General features: G+C 35.4%; 1 protein-coding gene across 3 annotated transcripts in view; it reads right to left on the bottom strand.

Moving 5' to 3' along the window:
• LOC149073061 (tyrosine-protein phosphatase non-receptor type 2-like) overlaps positions 1 to 19,539 on the bottom strand; it is a 60,373-nt gene extending 40,834 nt beyond the window's left edge. For all 3 annotated transcript variants that reach the window (XM_089247158.1, XM_089247159.1, XM_089247157.1), the window contains exons 1-4: positions 19,188 to 19,539; positions 7,975 to 8,071; positions 4,455 to 4,555; positions 4,015 to 4,113 (exon numbers count right to left, since the gene is read on the bottom strand). In XM_089247158.1, coding sequence (XP_089103284.1) covers positions 4,015 to 4,113; positions 4,455 to 4,555; positions 7,975 to 8,071; positions 19,188 to 19,244 — 354 coding nt within the window. In that variant the 5' untranslated portion in view covers positions 19,245 to 19,539. The remainder of the gene's footprint in view (positions 1 to 4,014; positions 4,114 to 4,454; positions 4,556 to 7,974; positions 8,072 to 19,187) is intronic.
• Between the last annotated feature and the right edge of the window lie 3,191 nt (positions 19,540 to 22,730).

Below are 22,730 nucleotides of genomic sequence, written 5' to 3'. Positions count from 1 at the left end.
ATAAAAAAAAGTAACGCTTTCCCCTGGTGGTCAAAAATTGAACTTTTTTATTTCATACATCTCTCTCCCATGGTCTCATTAAGATATCCTAAAAATTTGACTATTCGGATAAGCAGTTTTCGAGAAAAACTATTTATAGGGCAAGAGATAATTAGTTTTCAAGACAAACTACCCAGAGTGTGGGAACTTATAATCAACCTTATGCCGCCTGGCAGTCGAGTGGTTAGGGAACTAGCCTCTCACTGTGCAGGTCTGGGTTCGAATCCCGGTTCGGGCATGGATGTCTACTAAGTACTAACACTAACAAATTCCCTGGACGGATCATGCTGATCCCTTGGGAATACGTGAGGATCACGTTATTTATTATTATTTATATTAAAAATATTGTTTATATTGTATTTATTTATTCTCGTATTTGTATCATTTATTTAGTTCTTTAAGACACTAGCATCATACACAGTGAAATCCCATGAATGCAGGTTTGGTACTATGCAGGTTAGGAAAAAATATTGTTGTAGAGGGATTATCATTATATCGAGAGGCAGCATTATCATCACTGTCCATCTTTTCTAAATTGATTGCTAATATCACCAGATAAAGGATATTGTTGTACCAAGAGGAGTTTAACATTAGGGACTATACACGATTCCTAATAAGATTTGAAAAACTAACATTGTATAGAAGAATTTATCATTAAATTGAGTATCATTGTAGCAAAGATTCATGATATTAGCAAAAATTTGAAACTATTTTTTAATGCAGTTTGAAGTATCTGGGCTAATGAAAATGCAGAAAAAACACATTCATGTTTCTGATCTTTTTTTTTATATTTAACTTGGAAGTACTTTAGTCATTTTAGAGATAATATATATAAACAAGTGAAATAATACTTCAGAACAAATCTTTACTAATCTAAATGTATTTGAGTATCTTGTCTCTAGTTTTTGCAGGCCCCCTTGCTCTAAGCTCCCTGTAATGATTCTGTTCACAAAACCAAATTATCCTGCTATTAAAAGCTGCCCTTATACTTATAAATGATCCAGCTCTATAAATTTGTTTTAATGCAGTGCTCATGACTGCATTTGTGTTTACAATTTAACATTTATGCTCACATTTAGACAAAAATGGCAACATTCTATATGGGTATCTAAAAAGCAGTCAATGGGGTCCAACATGGTAAACTCTTAAAGCATATACATAAGAATGGGGGAAACATGTTGAATTGGATAGAACTGTGGTAGTAAGATAGGTCACCAGCTGGTTATGGTGAACAGGGAATTTTCTGATTGGATAGATGTCACAATTGGACACTTCCTTATTAAGGAAGTGTCCAAGGTCCTATGCTTTTTCACTTCATAATCCATAAACTAGATCATGGTTCGTACTCTTCCAACGAAAAAAAAATTCAAGGACTATTCAAGCACTTTTCAAGGTAAAACTTAAAAATTCAAGGACTTTTTTTACAAACGCATATTTTTCACATGAATAGGCGCATATTTAATTTTGATTAAAACTTTCAGAGATTACATTTCTACCTACTTTATTTCACATCATCCGTAATGAATAAAGGAGGCCACATACACAAATATATCACACAAAACATATGACACATTGAATACCACAGTTCGTGCCTGTCAATTTCCTCATTGAAACGTAGTTCAGTCTCTAAATATTGCAATTAATTTTCTTTTAAAGACTAAAAAAAAGGAACTCTTCTAAAGATAGAAAAAGATTAAATTATTTCTTTCATTAATTTTATTTCTTTCTTACTCAAGGAATAATTGCTTTTATCAATTCTGGATTTGTTTCTTTCGCTAATGCTGAAATTCTTTCTTTCATTAATGCTGAAATTCTTTTATTGATTCTAAAATTATTTCATTAATTCTGGAATTATTGCTTTATTAGTTTTGGAATTATCTCTAATTAATTTTGGAATTATCTCTCATTAACGTTGGAATTATCTCTCATTAATGTTGGAATTCTCTCTCATTGATTCTGTAATTTTTTCTTTCATTAATTCTGGAACTATCTCTTTCATTAATTTTGGAATCATATCATCGATACTGAAATTATTTCTTTCATTTATTGTTTTAAACTCCTTTAAACAACTATGGATGCCATTAGAAAATAACGGAGATGCGCCGACATTCAACGCGTCACGTGATTTTCACGTGACACGTTTTCACCACTGACGTCATACCAGTGCCGGTACTAGAGGGCGTGGGGGGGGGAATAACTGCTCCGGGTGGCAATTGTTAGGTGAACACCGTTATAAAATTATCGAATTCCGAATTGGTGGAGGCTTGCCGCCTCCACCAATTCGGAATTCGATAATTCAATACAAAAATCCCAGTTATGACCCTGCATCATACTCCCTCCAGTAATATAATAAGCTCAATGGATTTCAGCGCCGATTCACCCATTGAAGCACAGCTTGCATTTGGCGGCATTTTTGTCTGGCACACTCAGCAACCAATCTTGATAAAAGGGATTTTTCAGCCACAAGTAATTAAAAGTACACACACTTGCTACTCATTTTTTGTTTTCTTTCTTTAAAGAACCTTGTACAAGCACTTCACATCACTCCTAAATAAATATTTTGTTGACAGCATGGGCGGAGATACGGTGGGGGGGGGCGCAACGTGAAAGGTGAAGTTGACTGATCTAATGTATATATGCATATATGAATTGACATCATCATCGTGCCCCCCAGACCTCCAAGTCTATCTCTGCATATGGTTGACAGTAATCAGAGGAAGCTTTGCTCACTTACGGACCGAAAGGCTGCAATTATTTCGGCAAAAATTAAGAAAATTTTTTTCTAAGATATTTATTTCTCAAGTCCTCCAGAAAAAATACCCAGTACAAAAATTTAATGACTTCCAACGACTCTAAATACGCCTACATACAATCACAGGATACATGCTACCATAAAGCCGGGTTTTCCTAGAAGTGGGTTGTTGCAATACCTTCTAGAGCAGAAGGACTTCTACTCTACAAGAAGGTATTGGTTGTTGGGGTCCAGAGCGTGCCGACTGAGCTGAAGAAAAAAAACAACGATCGGAAGTTCATTTTGAACTCTAGCTTTTATTCCATAAAAGTTGCAAGGAAAAAAAACAAGTTCATTTACGATCATAAAAAAAATAAATAAATAAAACAGCCAACAAATAACAACCCGCAATCTCAGGGAGAAAAAAAACAATCCTGACATACACGTGGAAAAAAAAACAGCCTACAGTATGAAGCCGAGCTTCCGTGAGGGTGGGAGCACGCCGCCGACGATTTACATATTGCGTCGGGCCGAGCGGTTCCATGTGCACAGAGAATAAAAAGGGAAAAAACATTCCAACATAAGTTTTTGGCGGCGCATGAACCGAACTGGATCATTTCACGTCGACAGAAAAGTGTTACATAATCACACTACGCGTTTGTGTATTCCTACCGTGGCGCATCAACTACGCATCAAATGACGGATTGATATGATGGAACATGAAATATTGTTATGCCATCATCCAAATGCTTAAACTAGAGGGCACCAGTTTTTGCTAGTAAGGGACCACTCCAGGTAACATAGTTGTGTATTTTTCTCAGGCATGGTTGCGAATAAATAGAATAGCTTACCCTCAGGTGTCACTGACATGTTTAAAAAGAAATACAATAATCTCTCTCATGTTGGAACAAATCAAAAAACTATCCCTACTTAGATGAGGAAAACCATATTTTTCTCGTAGATTTTAATTTTTTCATGAAAATTGCTTATATTTCGGGTTGCTGTATTTTTAGATGTATTTGAAATTCACATTTTTAGAAGAAATTTTTTGTTTTTTTTCTCAACCGCCTTGTTGAACAATTCGTCTGTTGTGGCCTTTTTATCTGGATTTCACAAAGAAAACCATCTACAAAAGCATCACCTTTAATGGGCTACTGCATGACTGCTTTCCAAATCATGCTGAAGGAAAGAAAAAGAACATTAAACATTTAAAAATATATGCTGAATATATAAAATCCACTCACTGCATTTTTTTCCACAACTCTATTCAACATTAGAATAGCTGTACAATTTTGTTCCCAGACCATGAGCCAAAAATGACCAGTTGTTGATTTCAATGGGCCCTAAATCAAAAAGGATCACCAATAAAATCATAAGAATCAGACAAAATCTTATAATAAATAATGGAAGTCAATAGAATCTGATATGTGTAACATGCTTCTGCATTAGATCCATAAAAGAAATTGACACCACATTATGTAATTACTGAAAATGTGAAATTAATTTTGCTTTCTTACATCACTGAAATACTATCTAGTTTAATTAATCTTGACACCTTTAGTTATTAGAGATGCTTATAAGAAATTGCATCTTATTCCCTTATATCAAAATAACACAAAATAGCATGAAAAAATTAACGCAATGCATCAAAAGCTATGTCACAAGAAAGAAATAAATAGCTCACCTGAGTCAAAATATATGAGCGCTTTGCACTTGGAACTTCAACTAAACTTGCATTTATATAATCATGACTACCCCTTTGCAAGCGAACTCGACTATGATCAACTGAAAATCCATAAAATTATGAAGAAATGAAATATTCTGAAGGAAAAAAATAGTGCACGTGAATTGAGAAAGACAAATTTCACAACAGAATCATCACATTTCAATCTGATGAAATACCCTGACAAAGTTTTGATAGATACTTGAATATGTAAGAGAAAAATTATTCTAACAAAGCATCACAAAACTGCATCCAGAAGTTTACATGAAATAAATTTAAAATAGTAGGAAATTTTTTTTTGTCATTTCCTACTTATATTTGTATCTCTGATGTGTATCATTTATATTTGTAATGTTGGCATATGATTAAAATGAGTTAAATAGATTAATAATAAACTTTATTATATAAATTATATTAATATTAGATTAACATTAACATCAGAGTAATAACATCAATAGATTTTTTTTAAATTCACTTGGAAAAAATGAGTAGGCCTATCCCCTGATTGAAAATTCGTAAGTATCCCCAAGACATTTTTCCAATTTCAATATGATCGCTTTCCATCTAGGTGTTTTTTCCTTCTTTTTTACCGTGAAAATCCTATACAACAGCAATTCTCAACCTTTTTTGAGTCACAGAGCCCTTTCTGGTCTATAATTTCTATGGGCCGGCCCTGTAGGAACATTTTTTATTTATTCTTCAAAGTTACTGATCTCTTTTTATTATTTAAAAATATTAATAATTATTTTTTGTTTCAATTTTACTGGGTTTTTTTTATTTTCCTCGACCAGTCGCAGAACACCAGTTGAGAACCGCTGCTATGCAACAATACCCTCTATAATGATAATCTCTTATATGATGATATTACTCTCTTGTCCCAATGCACTTTTCATTGTGTGCTAATATATTCCATCTATACTGATAACTCCTTTATAACAATAAGTTTCTCCATTTCCTCGAGTATTGTTATATAGGCGTTTCACTGATGTCTTTCTAGGATAAGTGTACTTCCAGAATGTCTTTGCCACAATTTTAAATCCCCTATTTACACAGGGTGATTCAGGAAGGATGGGAAAACCTTTAAGAGGTAATAATACACACCAATACAAACAATTGTCATCAAAGAATGCGTGGTCTAACATGAAACGCAAACGCGATAGCACGTTTTGAAATGGCCATTCTGCAAACGTTAAAACAGCATTCCTGTTGAAAAAGAACACCATGTATGCAAATGTAACCTAGGGAAAAATCGTATGCAAATGTAACCTAGGGAAAAATCGTATGCAAATGTAACCTAGGGAAAAATCGTATGCAAATGTAACCTAGGGAAAAATTGTATGCAAATGTAACCTAGGGAAAAATCGTATGCAAATGTAACCTAGGGAAAAATTGTATGCAAATGTAACCTAGGGAAAAATCGTATGCAAATGTAACCTAGGGAAAAATCGTATGCAAATGTAACCTAGGGAAAAATCATATGCAAATCTGTGTCACAGGGAATAAAAGGCGTGGACACCAGCCCTGTGAAGTTGGTCCAGTGTGCAACCGTTCTAACAGTTGTAACGTAACGTACAGGATAATGGCGCACTTTAGCAATACTGAAAAAGCCGACATGCGTGTCATTTACGCAGCTGAAAAACTGAAGTATTCATCATTCACCCATTATTTGCACACACAGCGTTCTTTTTTTCCCCATAAAATTCAACAGGAATGCTGTTTTAACGTTTGTGGAGCTGCCGTTCCATTGTAGACCATGCATTCTTTGATAAAAATTGTTTTTATGTATACTACCACCTCTTAAAGTTTTCCCATCTTTTCTGAATCACCCCTTGCATGTTTAAATTTCTTAGAAAATGAAAAAAAAGATTTTTTTTGGTTTTTTGACTTTCTAATCATAGGCCCCAAAGCAGAATGTTTAGCACTGTTCTACGACGAGCCCTCAGCTGATTGGAAATATTCTGCGGTAAAAATCCCCATACATGTAATGGTGTTTTTTTGCACTTTTTCTAAAATTTCTTCCAAACTGTTCTGCAGTAGCGCTAATTGTTCTGCGATGTACATCACAGATTTTGGCACATTCTGCTTAGGGGACCATAGGCATGCATACACAGGATTTCCTCGGGGAGGTGGGGGTCATGGCCGTCATTTAAACTTTTTCCAGGGGGGGGTGGGGGCAAAGAACATGTACTGAATGTATGTATATATATACCATTTTTAGTGTATTTTCAAAGGGGGCAACAGCTTCCCTGACCCCCCCCCCCAAATGACAGGCCTGGAGGGGTTATTTTTTCATTTTTTACTCAAAAAACCCCATTCCCCTCCTTCAGTACACAAGTCATGCCCTCCCCCCCATCTAACAGGGTCCTCCAATCAGATTTTTCACAAGACTCTCAATACTGAATGGGGGCCATAATGCCAGTGTTCTTAACCGATTCATGAATTGTAACTTGAATTATAATAAAAGGCATGGACTCAGTATTACTAAAGTGTGCCATTATCCTATACATTAGAACTGTTAGAACGGTTGCATACTGGAATAACTTCACAGGACTGGCATCCGTGCCTTTTATTCACTGTGACACAGATTTGCATAGTTTCCTCTTCCCCAGGTTACATGGTGTTCTTTTTCTCTCAATAAATTTCAACAGGAATGCTGTTTAAGCGTTTGCTGAATGGCTGCTGTGAAACGTGCTAGCATGTTTGTGTTTTATGTTAGACCATGCATTCTTTGATGACAATTGTTTTTATTGGTGTGTACTATCACCTCTCTTAAAGTTTTTCCCATCTTTTCTGAATCATCCTGTGTATAGCCAAAAAAATAACCAATTACAAAACAAACTCCTAACTCAATTTTATTTATCAGAGATCAATAAGAACTTTATTGGTTGACATTTATTTTTGAAAAATGATTCATAAATATTTAAAGAAATAGCAAGCTTTCGAATCAGATTTCCTATTTGTATGTTGTGTTGAAAGTTAAAATTAAAGGAGGCCCTCCATACTGAAAACTGTAATGTACGTCGCAGAACAATCTTGATAAGAATTTTAAGAAATGAACTCTTCAGTGTAGAAAACACTATTATGGGAATTTTTACTATAGAACATTTTCAGTCAGCTGAGAGCTCATTGCAGAACAGTGCAAAACATTCTGCTTTGGGGAAAAGAGGACTAGAACAAATATTTGACCTAAACCAACAGAGAAACCTAATGATAGAAGCAGGTATATTCGTAAAGATGTTCAATAAGTAGAATCAAGGAGAAAAAGAAAGAGGTCAAGAGGCTGCATGGAACAACAAAAGGAAGGTAATTTGAATAGAAAGTCAAGGTCCCCAGTAGGGAAGATAAATAATATATAAGTATAATCACACTAGGTCTATATATTTAAAGCAGTAATATTTTGAATAAAATTTAGACTACCTCACACATGAAAGTATATATTCAGAAAATTCTTGCAGTTGAAACTTATTTGAAAACTACTCACATGGGTTGACATCTCTATAACGATTTAGGTTCCTATTTTCAGATTTTTTTGCATCTTTACAGGTAAACTCAAACTTTATTGATTTAGCACGAATATCCTATATCAGGAAAAAAAAAGCATTCAAGTTAGCTTGAAATATATTTAATTCTATGAAATTATAACTCAAAACAAAAAACATATCAATTAGAATGAAAATTTTTTCACAGAGCAGTCACTTTAAGGATGTTGAAAAGATGATTAAAAGTATGATATCTTTAGTGGAGACAAAATTGCACACAATCTTTGATTTGTAGGTTTGGGAAATTATTGTGCAGAGGTGACCAAAAATCTTGCTCTCCCCATACACATGTGTGATGCATACTGTGCACAGAACCTCTGTTAGCCTAGATCCTATGTAAAAATTCATTCACAATAGTTTTTGGTATTCCTCTTAAGATTCATTGTGAGTCTAGCAAAACAAATCATTGTTTGGTGCCAGGATTTGTCACTTTTTACACATTTTTTAGCAATATGACTGGTTCTCAATTTCACCATATGTGGAGAATTTACATGTCCTTTCCTACTATCACAAAATACTGCATACTATCAAAAAAAGTTCTAGCAACTCAAAACAATCACCACCATTTACACAATCATACCATATTACTTCATTTCATACTTTTATCTGGCTGTTTTATCTACCTTGAAACAAAATGTGACATTAGCTCTGTTCAACTGAGATTTTCCAACAAGCATTAAGACAGTAGGGGAGACTAGGGCTAGTTCGCAAATGTGGATTAGTTATGACAATTTTGATAATGTCTACAGAAACTATATCTATCCGGCTACATTATAGTATTTTTTCATTCCTGAATACCTAACACTCAGACATTGAGAGTGTTTGAAAGTCATCTAGTCAAGTTTCGCAAACCAGCCCCACTAGCAGGGTAGGTTGGCACACCTCTTTTGCAATGAGAGAGAGAAAATAAACCAATGTCAAAACTACCTATTTTTCAATATGTTTTACTCCAAAGAATATTTTCAAACAAAGAATAACAAATTAACCATCAAATAGGCTATTAAAGGAGTCTTAGTCATTGTAAATTTGGTCTTTAAATTTATCTTGATATTTGCCTCTTGAAACTAAATTGTTTGCTCTCTTTTTTTTTAATTTTTATTACAATAAACCTTCTAATGTAAGATCACAAATAATATTTCAAACTTAAACAAAAAATTTTAGCTGGACATAGTAGGTTATGAACAAATGCCATTGAATGAGATAACTAAGAAGAGCAAGGTAGCAAATACTTACCTCTACTAGGTTGCCTATCTATAGCATTTCAAAACTAACTACGTTGGTATCACAAGTAGCAAAGTTAATGACATTTCGTGTCCACTAAGTATTCATTCTCCCCATTAGATGAACACAAGAACTTAGGCAAAGGAACTTTATTGACTACCAGGGTTGGTCTGATTTGACCCAACCCAAAAAAATCCATCAAAAGCTACACCTTAAAACTGCAGTTACTCGCAAACAGTATGCTGTCTAATGATGTTATTGCATTATCATACTCTATCTAAAGAGAAAATACATTAATAAATCTATGTATTCAATGCTATTTAGATTATAAGGTTTATGAAAAACCCTTGAAAAAACTTGTTATAAATCCATTTATCATAAGATGCAAAATAATTTTGCCCCCCCCCCCGAATTTTCTGTAATGAGTCGCCACAGAGCGCTCTTGTAGTAATTTTAATTTTTTTCTAGTTCTTCATTTAATTCTCTGTCATATGGCATTTCTTAATTTGTTTCAGATGGCATCTAATTTTTTTTTTTAATCATTGTGCAACAAAACCTCAAAATCTGACTATCCTAATTTGAAGAAGTGTTAAACAAAGAGACTTGATGCAAATCTAGAATTTTTTTCAAAAACTTGAAATCATTTTATATATGTGCCATAGATGAATAAAACTGACAAAATTTTGAAAGAAAAATATTTTTCTTATGAAAAACTATTTTTTTGTTTGTCCCAAAATTTTTCCCATTTTAAAATGTCCATTCTGTTACGGTCATTTGGGAAATATATTTTTATACCAGATTAAGCCTAATAACACTTTTGAGCTCATTGAAAGGTTCACTTTTAAGGCTTGATCACCTTTTTTGGGTTTGACTTAATATTCACATTATGTCTTTAGTACCACATTTTTCTCTGTCAGATGTCCACTCTGTTACGCCATTATCATAAATAATTAAGATTTTTTTCATCTATATCAACATCAAGTGATAGTACATGGAGATATGTTTTAACATATAATAAAAGTTTCCATCAATCATCTAAATTTTTAATGAAAAAATAATAATTTAGGTTAATTTGTCCACTCTGGTTATGCCTTCAATAACTCCAGCAACACAACAGAACGGAAACACTGATTTAAAAAGTAAAGTTAAAAAGTTTTAAGTTAAATTTAATAAGTCATCTTCTCAATTTAAACCCTTTACAACTTCCTCCATCATGTTATTTTTTCAGTGAAATATGAAAGTTAAAAAAAAGTAGTACAGATCGTCAAAATCACTGCCAGGCACAGATCCAGGGAGATGTGTCATAAGGGGCATTTTATTATGTGTGTAAAGGTTATTTGACAATACATTCTTGCATTTTATGGACAGAACCATTATTTCCCTATATTATTTTTGTTTCCAAACTCTAATCTCTCCCCCCCCCCCCCCCCCGGTCCACTCTGGATGAATAATGTGAGAGGCATACACGAGATTTATATTATCAAATTTCTATTCAATTTCAATAAAAAATTTTAAAATGCAAGAAAAGAATTACCCTGATGATATAATTTACAGCTGAGCAAGTCCACTATCCACTTTGACCAGAATTAAAAAATTTTACCAGACCAAAATTCAAGCTATGGGGGACACGTGTTTTTTGAATTTCCTCATGAAGTGGACGTTTTTCAAAAGTTATAGGGGAGTTTCTGGGTCACCCATCACATTTTGTATACTATTTTGGAGAAAGCAAAAGTGTATTTGCATAGTCTATTTAGAATATATTTGAGCTATCTTTTTCTGTTAAAAATTTCTGCCTACTCTGTTACAATGGTACCCACTCTGTTACAGGAAGCATTTATGCAGTTCACAGGCAAAAACTTTTAAGATTTTAATTAATTATAAATTTAACTCAAGAAATAAATAAAAAGTTTTGATTTAGAGTAGCTAAATATAGGTAAAAAATAGACTTTTCAATGCACTATTTTGAAAAATCATGAAAAACCATCAACATGACTGGAAAAAAATAAAAAAATAAAAATTTAACTTTTTTTTTCAGCATATGTGTGAGAAATAAGCTGATTTCATTATTTTACGAGATAAAAACAGCAGAAATAATAGTTATTTTTTTTTACAGAGATATTTGTTTTCGTATCAGAGTAGACAAAATCCATGACTTTCAGTCATAAAACCCAAAAAAAATATTATAAAAGTGAAAAATATTTATGAAATATTAAACTTCAAGTAATTGGCTATAATTTGAGATCAATTTTATTTTGAAAATTCAAATTTGAATTTTTCATTTTGAAAATGTGAAATGTACACTTTTTTTGTGAATGACCCCCTATACAACTTGCTTTCCTCGTGCCCCAGTATCAAAAACCCAAAAAAACCCGGAAAAAATCCCAAAAAACAATGAAAAAACCCAAAAACCCTGAAAAACTCAGTGGGTTAGGTTTTTTCTAAAAAAATCCAGATTTTTCCCAACCCTGTACGATTACATTTGATAATTTATAGAAAACCTCATCTTTCTTTTTGGGCCCAGCCTAGTACTTCCCCCTTTTCTCCAGCCCTACTGGTGGGGTAGGTTGGCACACCACTTTTGTAATGAAAAGATAATAAACCAATGCCAAAACTTTTCTCCATCATGGTAATGAGGATATCCTTTTCATACAACACAGTGACTCTTCCACGATATCTCTTTCCATAGTATAAGACAACGTAGTCACCTGGGGATAGCTCTGCTGGGTTGACTTGCTTAGAATTTTCCCCCATGAAAATTTAATGTAGGTGGGTCAGGATCATGAGTTTCGTCCAACTCGGGAGGAATTTTGTCAGCTGAACTCTCACCAACCGCTGATGTTGATGTCATGTTTGTTTGAAACGGAAATCTTGGCTGTCCTCATCATCTAGCCCAAAGATCCTCTCCCCATCGAGACTGTCATCAGCTTCTTCCTCTCTTGTACTCAAGTTGATTTTTTGCTTTGCTCTTTTGTTTGGCTGTCGCTTCGTGATCTTTGGTTTACTACCTTTCAAGAGTTTTTCAATTTTTTTCCTTCACTTCTTTTTCCTCCCTTAGCATCTTTCTTATTGGACTGTGTCATGATTTCAGATTTTCTTTTCTTTTGACCCCTGTTTGATTCTTCTGTGCCTTCAGAAATGGTAGTAATTTTTCTAGAAAAATGACGGAAACATTCTTGCTTTGAGGGTCACATTGAATTTGATCATCACAAAATCATTGGTGTGATTTGATCGCAAAAATCACACAGATTTTTTCTGATTTGATTCCACTTTTGGGGTAGCTTGGGAAATGACATTCTGCTCATGGACCTCTCCAGAGTCTACACTTGCTGTTCTTATTTCATATGGAGCAAAGTCTTCAGCACTTGGAGTTGGTTGGCACATGTGAAACCTGTTTCCCGCCATAAGTTAGCCAGCCAACCAACCCCAAACAGGATTCTCAAATAAATGTAGCAAAAGAGGTGACCAGGCATATCAAATTGTAGAACCTAATACACAAAAATCAGATGTCTGGTTACACGTTTCAGCTATGCTAACGATAATAACAAAATCTTCCCATATGTTCACCGCAGAAAAAAAAAAGATTGAAATGAGAAAAATTTACTCACCAAACTGAAAAACCAAAATTCTGGTACAGTTTCACCATTACAGCTGGGATTGCACTAAAAGCAATTGTCTAGGGTCGGGCTGGTAGTGAACGTCACATGAGTTGACTCTAGCACAGATCAGAGGTTTCTGACAGAAACCAGAAGCTGATTGCCAACGTACCCTTTACCCCAATCAGCCCCGATCTTTCCTACTCTCAAATACATTGTATTGTGGTCATCTTTGGTGTTGACCATGGATTTTATGCATCTAGACATTGAATTAATAAGTCTTAGTCACAGATCTGAATTGGAACTCAGCCATGAATCCCGGGCGCCCACGTGGCGCAGTTGTAAGATGCTCGTCTTCCACTATGAAGGTTACCATTAAGATCCACTGGTTTGAATCTGGGCATAGGACATCAGAAGTTCTTTACCTACTGAGCTTGGGGTGACTACCGATGGATGGAGCCTTCATTTCCCACCGAACTCCACTGGTTGGAAATTGCCGTATGACAATAAATGACCGGAGTTGGTGTACGGTAAAGTAGCCATGAGTCCATTGTCTATTTTAGAGCCGATGGCAGCTGGTTTGCAACTGATTAGTTTTTTCTTAGCATGACTCCACAATCTCTTGGTAGGATCAGCACCAGGTACAATCATCAGACATGGAACCATCAAAGTATCAATGATGTTTGATGGACGATGTTTGCAGAATTATTGATACAATCTGCATTTTCCGTCTTGAAACAATGTCTTCAGCTGCTGGAACCAAAAAATAGACACCAATGAATCAGATGACTTCTCTGATTGCAGGTGTACATTAGGCTCTCTACCTTTTGATTCCATAAGTTGAAGACTTGTATGAAAATGGAAATTTAATTTCCCATCAATATTTTGATCTCGTACAAGATGTATTGATGCTGCAGCAATTTAGTTATTATATTAATTAATTCAATGTTTTGATGCACAAAAACCATGGTCAAGGCCAAAGATGGTCACAGTACAATGTATCTATACAATATCAACACACTTTTCATTAAATATACTTTATGCAAATTTTTTTGCCACTGATATGCTCTAGAATAATCTATTGGAAGATGAAAATTAAAACTACAACCGCACTGTTGATTTGGGCTTTCCATCTTGAGCATTTCATGAACTGATACTGTAAATTTCTAAGGTGTTCTAATTTTTTGAAACAAACATGTATGCTGAGTGTTTCAAAACCCATAGCACATGCATTACGGCAGAGATGCTATTGACGCCATACCCAGAATTTCTTAAAGGACACAAAAATTTGGTTCATGCATCCTCCAGGACACATTCTTTCCTAGTTCCAAGAAGGAAAAAGTAGAGAGAAAAACCTTCCCAAATTTTTGTTACCTTTCCTTTTTTTATTCTTTTCAGTCCATCATGATTACGCGACCTTGAGAAAGTGGTTTTACTACTTTGTATACTGTACTGTATTGATATACATGTGGGTTGTTGAAGATATTAAGTTGCTTCCCTTAATGAGGGGCTGTGTACAGAATTTTCAAATTTCAGAGTTTCTATTTCAACGCAGATTTTCTCCCCTCTGGTTTACATACTGGAAATTACAGTATTTTCACGGCTATCTGCCGGCATTAAAAGACAGCATCTTTACGGCGTAAATTCACCTTGTTCCTACAAGATTGCGAATGCACACTTTTTTGAAAAATCGCAAAGAATTTGGAACACCTGTTCAAAGTGTAAAACATTTTCCGAGATCGTTCAGGAAAAAAAAACCACGAATCTGTGAGAACTCTACCTTGATTGTGCAGTGGTAATTGGCCAAAAATAAAATTTTCTAAGGTTTTCCAATTTTGAGTTGGCTATTCCTTTGAAAAACGTCGTGGTTGCCACAGAAATCACACAGACCTACAACACAAATATGTATACATAAAATTTAAAGTCCATGCATTACCAATTTGGGGAATAGATGCAGGGCCAGAACTAGGGTGGGGGAATCAGGTGGGTCTAGTGCCCCCTGGGCTCTGGATTAGAGAGATCACCAAATTCACCCTTATAACTGCTTCTTATATATTGCACTTGGTGCCAAAATGTGTGCTTGCCCTGTTTGAGAAAGCAGCTAGTTGCAGCCCTAGAATAGATGGCACCACTTACTGAACACAAAACATGCTAACACACACACTTAAGTTTCACCAATACAAATCTAACATGGCTCCCATATTCAGGTGTGAAAATATGTGACAGTTAAATGGTAACAGATCAGAGTAGTGGATCATCAGGGAAGGAAAATAAAATCATTTTACTACGAAATCGCTTCGCAATGATTTATATGAATAGGGAATCAGAAGTGTCTGTGAGAGAATGTACTGAGAGAGAGAATCTCATTTGCTTTAAACTTAAATCAGAAGATATTATTGAAAGAGCTAAGATTTTTTTAAAGAAATAAAAAATCAATAAAAAGGTAATTTAGAGATTGATTCATTAGTAAATATATAAATGTGTGCCTTTAACTTTTAATTACAGTAGATCCGGCTTATAATGTTTTTCAAAAACTGTCATAAAAAACGTTGTAAGCAGGAAATTTTAATGAGATTTATAGAGTTGGGACGACGAAAATAAGTCAGACTAAGTTGAAAAATGTTCTAAATGGAAACGTTATAATCGGGATCGACCGTATATTTGCGATATATTTATTACATGTGATAAATTCCACATGTTCAATTCTCAGTGTTAATGGCCTTCTTTGCTTTTCCTGCTAGCAGACAATGAAAATAAATAAACCTTTGGATACAACATGTTATTAGAAATAAATTATTTATTTGATTCACACACAAAGATACCTCCTTCTCCTACACAGAGCATAGCCCGCCGCTGTCTCAAAGAACAGATATAAGCAGGTGATGAAAGACCTGGGATATGCTAGAAAAAATTCATAGAAATACCAGTGAATTATGGGAAAGAGAGGAGAGAGAACCATACCTTTTTTCAAGATAATTTTTTTCAAAAGGGACCCACTATCACTAAAAAGGGACCCAGATAAGTTAGAGTACAGCGGCATCTCTGTTAAGGAGTGATAGAGCATGACTAAGCAAGCACAAATTACCATACAACCCATACATGGAACTCAAGCAGTAAAGCGGTATAAGGTGCTTCCCAGCAGTTGTCATTTTTGCTGTGGGTCACAGATGAGTTGGGTACGTACACAAAGCAGGGGAAAGCTGACGTGCATTGCATGTATGGGGCTGCAAATGTCAATGCAAAAGAAGCCAAGAGATTGTACCAAGAATGTTTTCCAACACGACGTGTGCCATAAACAAGGACCTTCCTGCGATTGCACTAACAACTCTGCGAAAGTGCGAAAGAGGATTCTTTGCGAGTCACATGCAAGGAGTGTGAGTATGGAACACGGGCGCAAATCTGGAGCGATGTATCGAGAGAGGCAATATGTTGTGCAGGTTTGTTGGATTGTCTTGTACTTCACAGGACCACACAAATTTTTCCAATTATTCAACTTGTGAGAGGAACGATCATTCCCATTGGTTTTCCCTGTATATCCACGCCTGAGCGAAGGCAGACATCTTCAGTTGGCAAATGAAGCTGAAAGAGACAGGCATCAGCTGCGAATGAAGCAGAAAGAGGCATGCATCAGCTGCGAATGAAGCAGAAAGAGACAGGCATCAGCTGTGAATGAAGCAGAAAGAGACAGGCATCAGCTGTGAATGAAGCAGAGGCAAGCATCTTCAGCTGTGAATGAAGTGGAGGCAGACATCTTCATCTGCAAATAAGGCTGAAGGAGAAAGTAATTTTCAGCTGTGAATGGAGGGAGGGCAGACATCTTTAGCTACGAATGGAGGGAGGGCAGACATCTTTAGCTACGAATGGAGGGAGGGCAGACATCTTTAGCTACGAATGGAATGGAGGAAGACGGGGCAGAAATTTTCATCTACGAATGGAGAGGAAGCAGATATTTCCCAGCTTTGAATAGAACGAAAGCAGACATCTTCAGTTGGGGCAAATGGAGCAAAGGCTGGGTGAATCCAGGATGATGTGTTAGAGAGCCGGGATATTGCATAAGGAGGGGTTCGTTGGATCATCCTGCATTTTACAGGACAGACAAATTTCTCGACATCATTCTGCACTTTTGAGGGGCGATTGCCCCCTCTGGATCTGTGCCTGATGGAATGTATAGGGGAGAAGGGGGCACACACACACACACACACACACGTGAACATGTTTCACATCTAGGGCTGTTTCTCCATGCTTTTGTAAACAAAATGATCAAAAAAGGGTTCATAAAAATATTTCTAATTTTCTACACCTTCAGGAATTTTTTTAGATTGGTTAAAAATTAATTTCTTGATTTTTAACGGAATTTGAAGAATGGTTGAAATTGTTTGCATGTGCCCCATGAATGGGCAGTTGTGAACATGCCTGGGACACTTGTGAACAAGCACATAAACACTCATAAAAACAGACTTTATTTTTCATTGCTATACTATTTTTTATTTACTCACACATTTCTTCAATGCTTAGAGTTTATACTTATAGAGCTCATTTTCTAAATTCATGTCAAACAGAACGTGCTCTGTTCAACTTCTCACATTCTGTTCTCTTCTCAACTCTGTTCTTCTTCTCTATTCTACTTGACTAACAGCAGGGTCGAATCTTGAATCCTGCAAACTACGCGACAGTAGAAAGCACCAACTGAAAAAGGCTGATTTTTTAAAGTGCCAACTGAAGGGGAGGGGCGATTTTTTATCACCAAAATATTATTCACTTACACTTGAAAAATGCTCAGAACCAGCCCTGACTAATGGCATACTTGCTGCAAAAATTATTCTTCAATGAAATGAAATTATTTCATCAAGATCTTTTTCACTTTTAACCTTCTAACTTTCTTGAAGAGTTTTGTCAGTTTTAAAAGAAAAGTTTTTGCACAGTTCTTATAAGCATTTTTTTCTTTAATAACAGCCTGTACAGCATCTGCTACATTTTTTTCTGGCAGTCCTTTCTGTCTTTTGTGACTTCTTGCTATACTTATCAATAATGTAACCTAAAAAGTAAAATAATCACATAATTTCTCACATTTACTGGAATGAGCATAGAATCTACTTTGCTAAAAAAATATCTCTTACATATCTCTTACATAAATATCTCTCAACATACACTATATATGCCTTATTTTATTCATAAATGCACAATTAATCACCATTGATCAGCTAGAATCACAATTTTCAAATCTTAAATCTTGTATTTGTTACTATTAATTGTCAGATATTCAAATTGGGTTTTTATTTAGAGTTAAATAGCATAATGTACAAAGTGAAATAAAAAATTCAAATAAACTGATGTAGAGGAGGTTCTTGTGAACTGTTTACATCTATCCCTAAAGCTTTGTTTACAAGTGACCCATCCACCCATTGAGACTAACTGTAAAAATGAAGCATTTCCAATTGAAATAAAAACAAAGATTACTAAACTTACCTTAATTAACATGATTATAAATTCCAATGGTTTTCTTCAAATTCGAATACTGTTTTGATATCGTTTTTTCAAGAACTTGGAAGTACTAATTTACTGCACATCCTAAAACAAACAAACTTTCACAACTGAAATACAAAATGTCTAAATTGCTCTGAAATTTTAGTCACCACATGGTATCAGCATTACCATTTATTGATATTGTTTTCGATTACATCATTTTCACATGCGCCCTCCTCATCAAATTGATGACATTGTGCAACATGTTGCTCATTATTTCATGACAGCACGTACCACCCTCCAGCCATATTTGTAGACAGACTTGAATGGCTGGGGGAGGTGTGGCGATGATGTGAAAGCTGGGAGGGGCAAGATTATCATGTCCACATCTGGATTATACTGCATCTGTACCCCACATATCTTTGCCCATGCCTCCAGCACTTAACCACTTGAGTTTTCAGGCATGGGTTCTATGGTGATTTATGCTTGTCTAATTGTGTTTTATCACCCTCTAATATATGCACCATGAGTTTTGATATATCCCGTATAGACCTATATATGCAATCCTACAACATGCAGCAGCTACTAGCATCCATTATTTGAAAATTAAACTGCATTTGAACATATACTTTTAATACACACTATGCCTTCATTGAGATTGATGGATCTAATAGGGAAATTATCTTTGTTCAGTGATGGCCAAAATCATTTAAGGGATGAATAAACACGTAAAAACCACAGCAACACGTCAAATAAAGCTAGATATAAGTAAGGCTTTCTTCTATAAATAATTGTGTAAAAATGAGTGATGATGACACATGAGGATCTTCAATTGTAAATGCTAAAATGATAATAATAAACATAGTGTATGTACACACCTGATAAATAGTGTGCCAAGCGTTTCTCTCGTCGAATACGTAAAACTCGTCTTCCATTGTTATAGAGAGTCAATTCGCATAAACTGACATTATCGAAAGAGCTATAATTAAAATATTCGTTAATTATTACTTAAGCTTTCACCACACACAGTTCATCTCGATTTCTCGTTTACCAGGAAACCAACCAAACTTCGTTCTTTCACTGCACTTCACTTGATTCATTTCAGGCTCTTTTTTTTCTAGATCACGTGACTTTTTTTCACTTTTTTTAAATTTTCTTTTTATTTGTAAAACAAATAAACAAACAGTGATTACTGAGTATTCTGACCATATATACTGGTGTGTTTTTCAACATTTTTTTTTTTTCATTTTATATTTTCTTTCTTTCTTGTCATTTACTTGAAGGAAAAAAAGTATCATTACGTCATAAGTAGGCTGACCATATTTCCTCGAGAGAAATACGGGACATTGAGATTCCAATTACGGGAAAATACGGGACATCGCCAATTATCGCCAAAAATGACGCCAAAACCGAGCAAAGTTGCCAAATATTGTTAAAATTACGGTAAAATCACAATGGCGGGAAATGAAACGTTACTGCAAGTTGTGTGGATTAAAATGAATTTCACGAAAAAAACGTTCACCAAGACAAATGTGGGAGATAAATATTCTCATTTATAGTTGTAATTATCATAATATAGTTTATTAGTTGAAAAATAATTTCAATCTTTGACTTCAATAAAGAATAAAAATTCAAGTAAGCGTCGTGCAAAATACGGGAAAAACCGGGACACTTTTGCGAAAAAGTCGGGACGACCAAAAATACAGAAAATAGCGGGACTGTCCCGGGAAATACGGGACGTATGGTCACCCTAGTCATAAGAGATGTGATGATTAAACTTAGGTCATTTTTACTCCACATGACGTCAGATTCAGCTGACCATATTTGCCCGAACAAAATACGTGAAATTAACCTTCGAAATAGCATAAATTGACCTTGAAAAACGGCAAAATACGGGACATTGTAAATAATCGCTAAAAATGAGGCCAAAAGTTAGAAAAGTCGTGTTAAGGCGCGTATACACTAGCGCGCCGATCTTGCAACGCACGACCCCCCTGCAGCGGTTCTAATCCGCTCGTGGGTACGCAAACTCCCTTTGTGTTCCTTTCTTTTCTTTGTGTTCGTTGAAAAAACCGATTGCAGGTGGGTCCAGTGAAAACAGCTCAAAAATCGTTCGCAACACCGTACAAATTACTGAACAGCCAATTGCGAATGCTTTCATTGCATGATCCGCGCGCTAGTGTATACGCGCCTTTAAATCCCAGAAAAGTCACTAATCCTGAAAAAAGAAGCACAACTTGAAATTGCGGTGAATAAAAAGGAATGACAAAAGTGAAATAAATATTCTTATTTGTAGTCGCAATTATCGTAATGTAATTTCCATCGAGGAGAAATAAATAATATCTTTATTTCTCCTCTAAGGTAATTTCTGAATTGGGAAGATAATTTTGATCGTTTATTTGAAGAATTAAAGTCAAATTGGCTTCCTTGAAAATACGTGAAAAACCAGGATATTCTTGCAAAAAAAAAGTCGGGACAAGAAGAAAAACAGAAAAAAAACCAGGACTGATCGGCAAATACGGAACGTATGGTCACCCTAGGTCAGATGGAACTCTGGAAAAAAATTTTATCCTGTGGTTTTCAAAGTGTGAGTCGTAGCTCCCAGGTAGGGTCTCCTTTACCGACATTGGGCCTGGCCAACACTACACTAAAGATATTTATAGTGTGGTATTCTTGCCTGGCACGAGGACATTAGAGGGGCAAAGCCCTTACCAGGTAGAGATAGAGTGACCATGCGTCCTTCCTGGGACAGTCCCGGTTTTTTTTTTGCTCTTCTAGCTGTCTCGACTTTTTTTACAAAAATGTCCCGATTTTTCACGTATTTTCAATGAAGCTAACTTGACTTTTATTCTTCAAATCAATGATAAAATTACCTTCCCAATTCAGAAATCACATTACGGCTAGTTACGACTACAAATAAAAATATTTATTTCGCATATTTATCATATTATTTTTAATTCACTGAAATTTGAAGTGGCACTTCATTTCCCTCAATTGGCAACTTTTCTTACTTTTGGCATCATTTTTGACGATAATTGGCAATGTCCCGTATTTTCCGTATTTCCGAGCCCAATTTCACGTATTTTTCTCGAGTGAATATGGTCAGCCTTGGTGTAGAGGACAATAATTAATCAAGTGGGGCTACGTGTGTCTCAACAATTTTGGGACACCAAAAATGATGAGGACCCCTTTTGCATGGCCCCAACTTCTGCAACAGGGCCCCAGATATTGAGTTCTTTTGTGTCCCTAGACCAGACTTTTCTCTCCCTCTCTTACGGGCCTCTATTTCACGAATTTTTCTCGAACAAATATGGTCAGCCTACTCATATCAGTGAAGAAATATATGATACAATCGAATAATCGACGTTAAATCTACCCAAAATTCAAAGCGAACACGGCTATACGCGTTTCGGAACTATATGAAGTTCCTTCATCAGTAGCAGAAACAAAGAAGAAAGAAAATATTGAAAAACTCCTTATAGCGGGAGTTACTCGCTGTTCAAGACAAGAGTCAAATTCAAGATGACTTTGACAAGAGTCAATTCATTTCGAATTTGACTCTTGTCTACAACAGTGAGTAACTCCCGCTATAAGGAGTTTTTCAATATTTTCTTTCTTCTTTGTTTCTGCTACTGATGAAGGAACTTCATATAGTTCCGAAACGCGTATAGCCGTGTTCGTTTTGAATTTTGGGTAGATTTAACGTCGATTATTCAATTGTATTATCAAACCCAAAAGGTAATTCATTTCTAAGAAATATATGTTTCAAAGTGGACAGAAAAATATTTCCCCCAGAAAAAAATAAAATTCGGGAAACCTGAAAAAGAGGACGAAGTCAAACCAAAACTATCTTCAAAACATTCAAAAGTAGTGGGGAAAAAAAATGTTCGAGCTCGTGCTGCCATCTAGAAATTAAAATATAAATTAGAATTTTTAGATCTCTGAAGTCTAAGGTTTACCTTCACTAGTGTTTTCTGACCTTTTTTTGCCCGTAACCACAACGGGAGACGATGGGAGGGGCGTATATGCGCAAACTTATATGCGGCCCATGGGTCGAGCCATCGAACTTATATTACTTAGAACTCCTTAATATGAAGTCGTCTTAATATTACTGGAGAGAGTATGACGTCAGCGGTCTCCGCCTTGACAGTGCTGAGAATGGTGTCCTCCAACATCTTTCGTCGGAAGATCAAGTGACTCGGTGAAAACACACACTATCCCCCGTTATTTTCTTATGGCATCCACAGGAATTTAAAACAATAAATGAAAGAAATAATTTCAGCATCGATGAGATAATTCCAGAATTAATGAAAGAGATAATTCCAGAATTAATGAAAGAGATAATTCCAGAATTAATGGAATTAATGAAAGAGATAATTCCAGAATTAATGGAATTAATGAAAGGGATAATTCCAGAATTA

The sequence above is a fragment of the Pholcus phalangioides genome, unplaced genomic scaffold (assembly GCF_987345545.1).
Source record: "Pholcus phalangioides strain wild (caught in Gottingen) unplaced genomic scaffold, Ppha-v1.0 ptg000017l_1, whole genome shotgun sequence".
Lineage (NCBI taxonomy): Eukaryota > Metazoa > Arthropoda > Arachnida > Araneae > Pholcidae > Pholcus > Pholcus phalangioides.
This window is presented reverse-complemented; position numbering and strand designations above follow the sequence as displayed.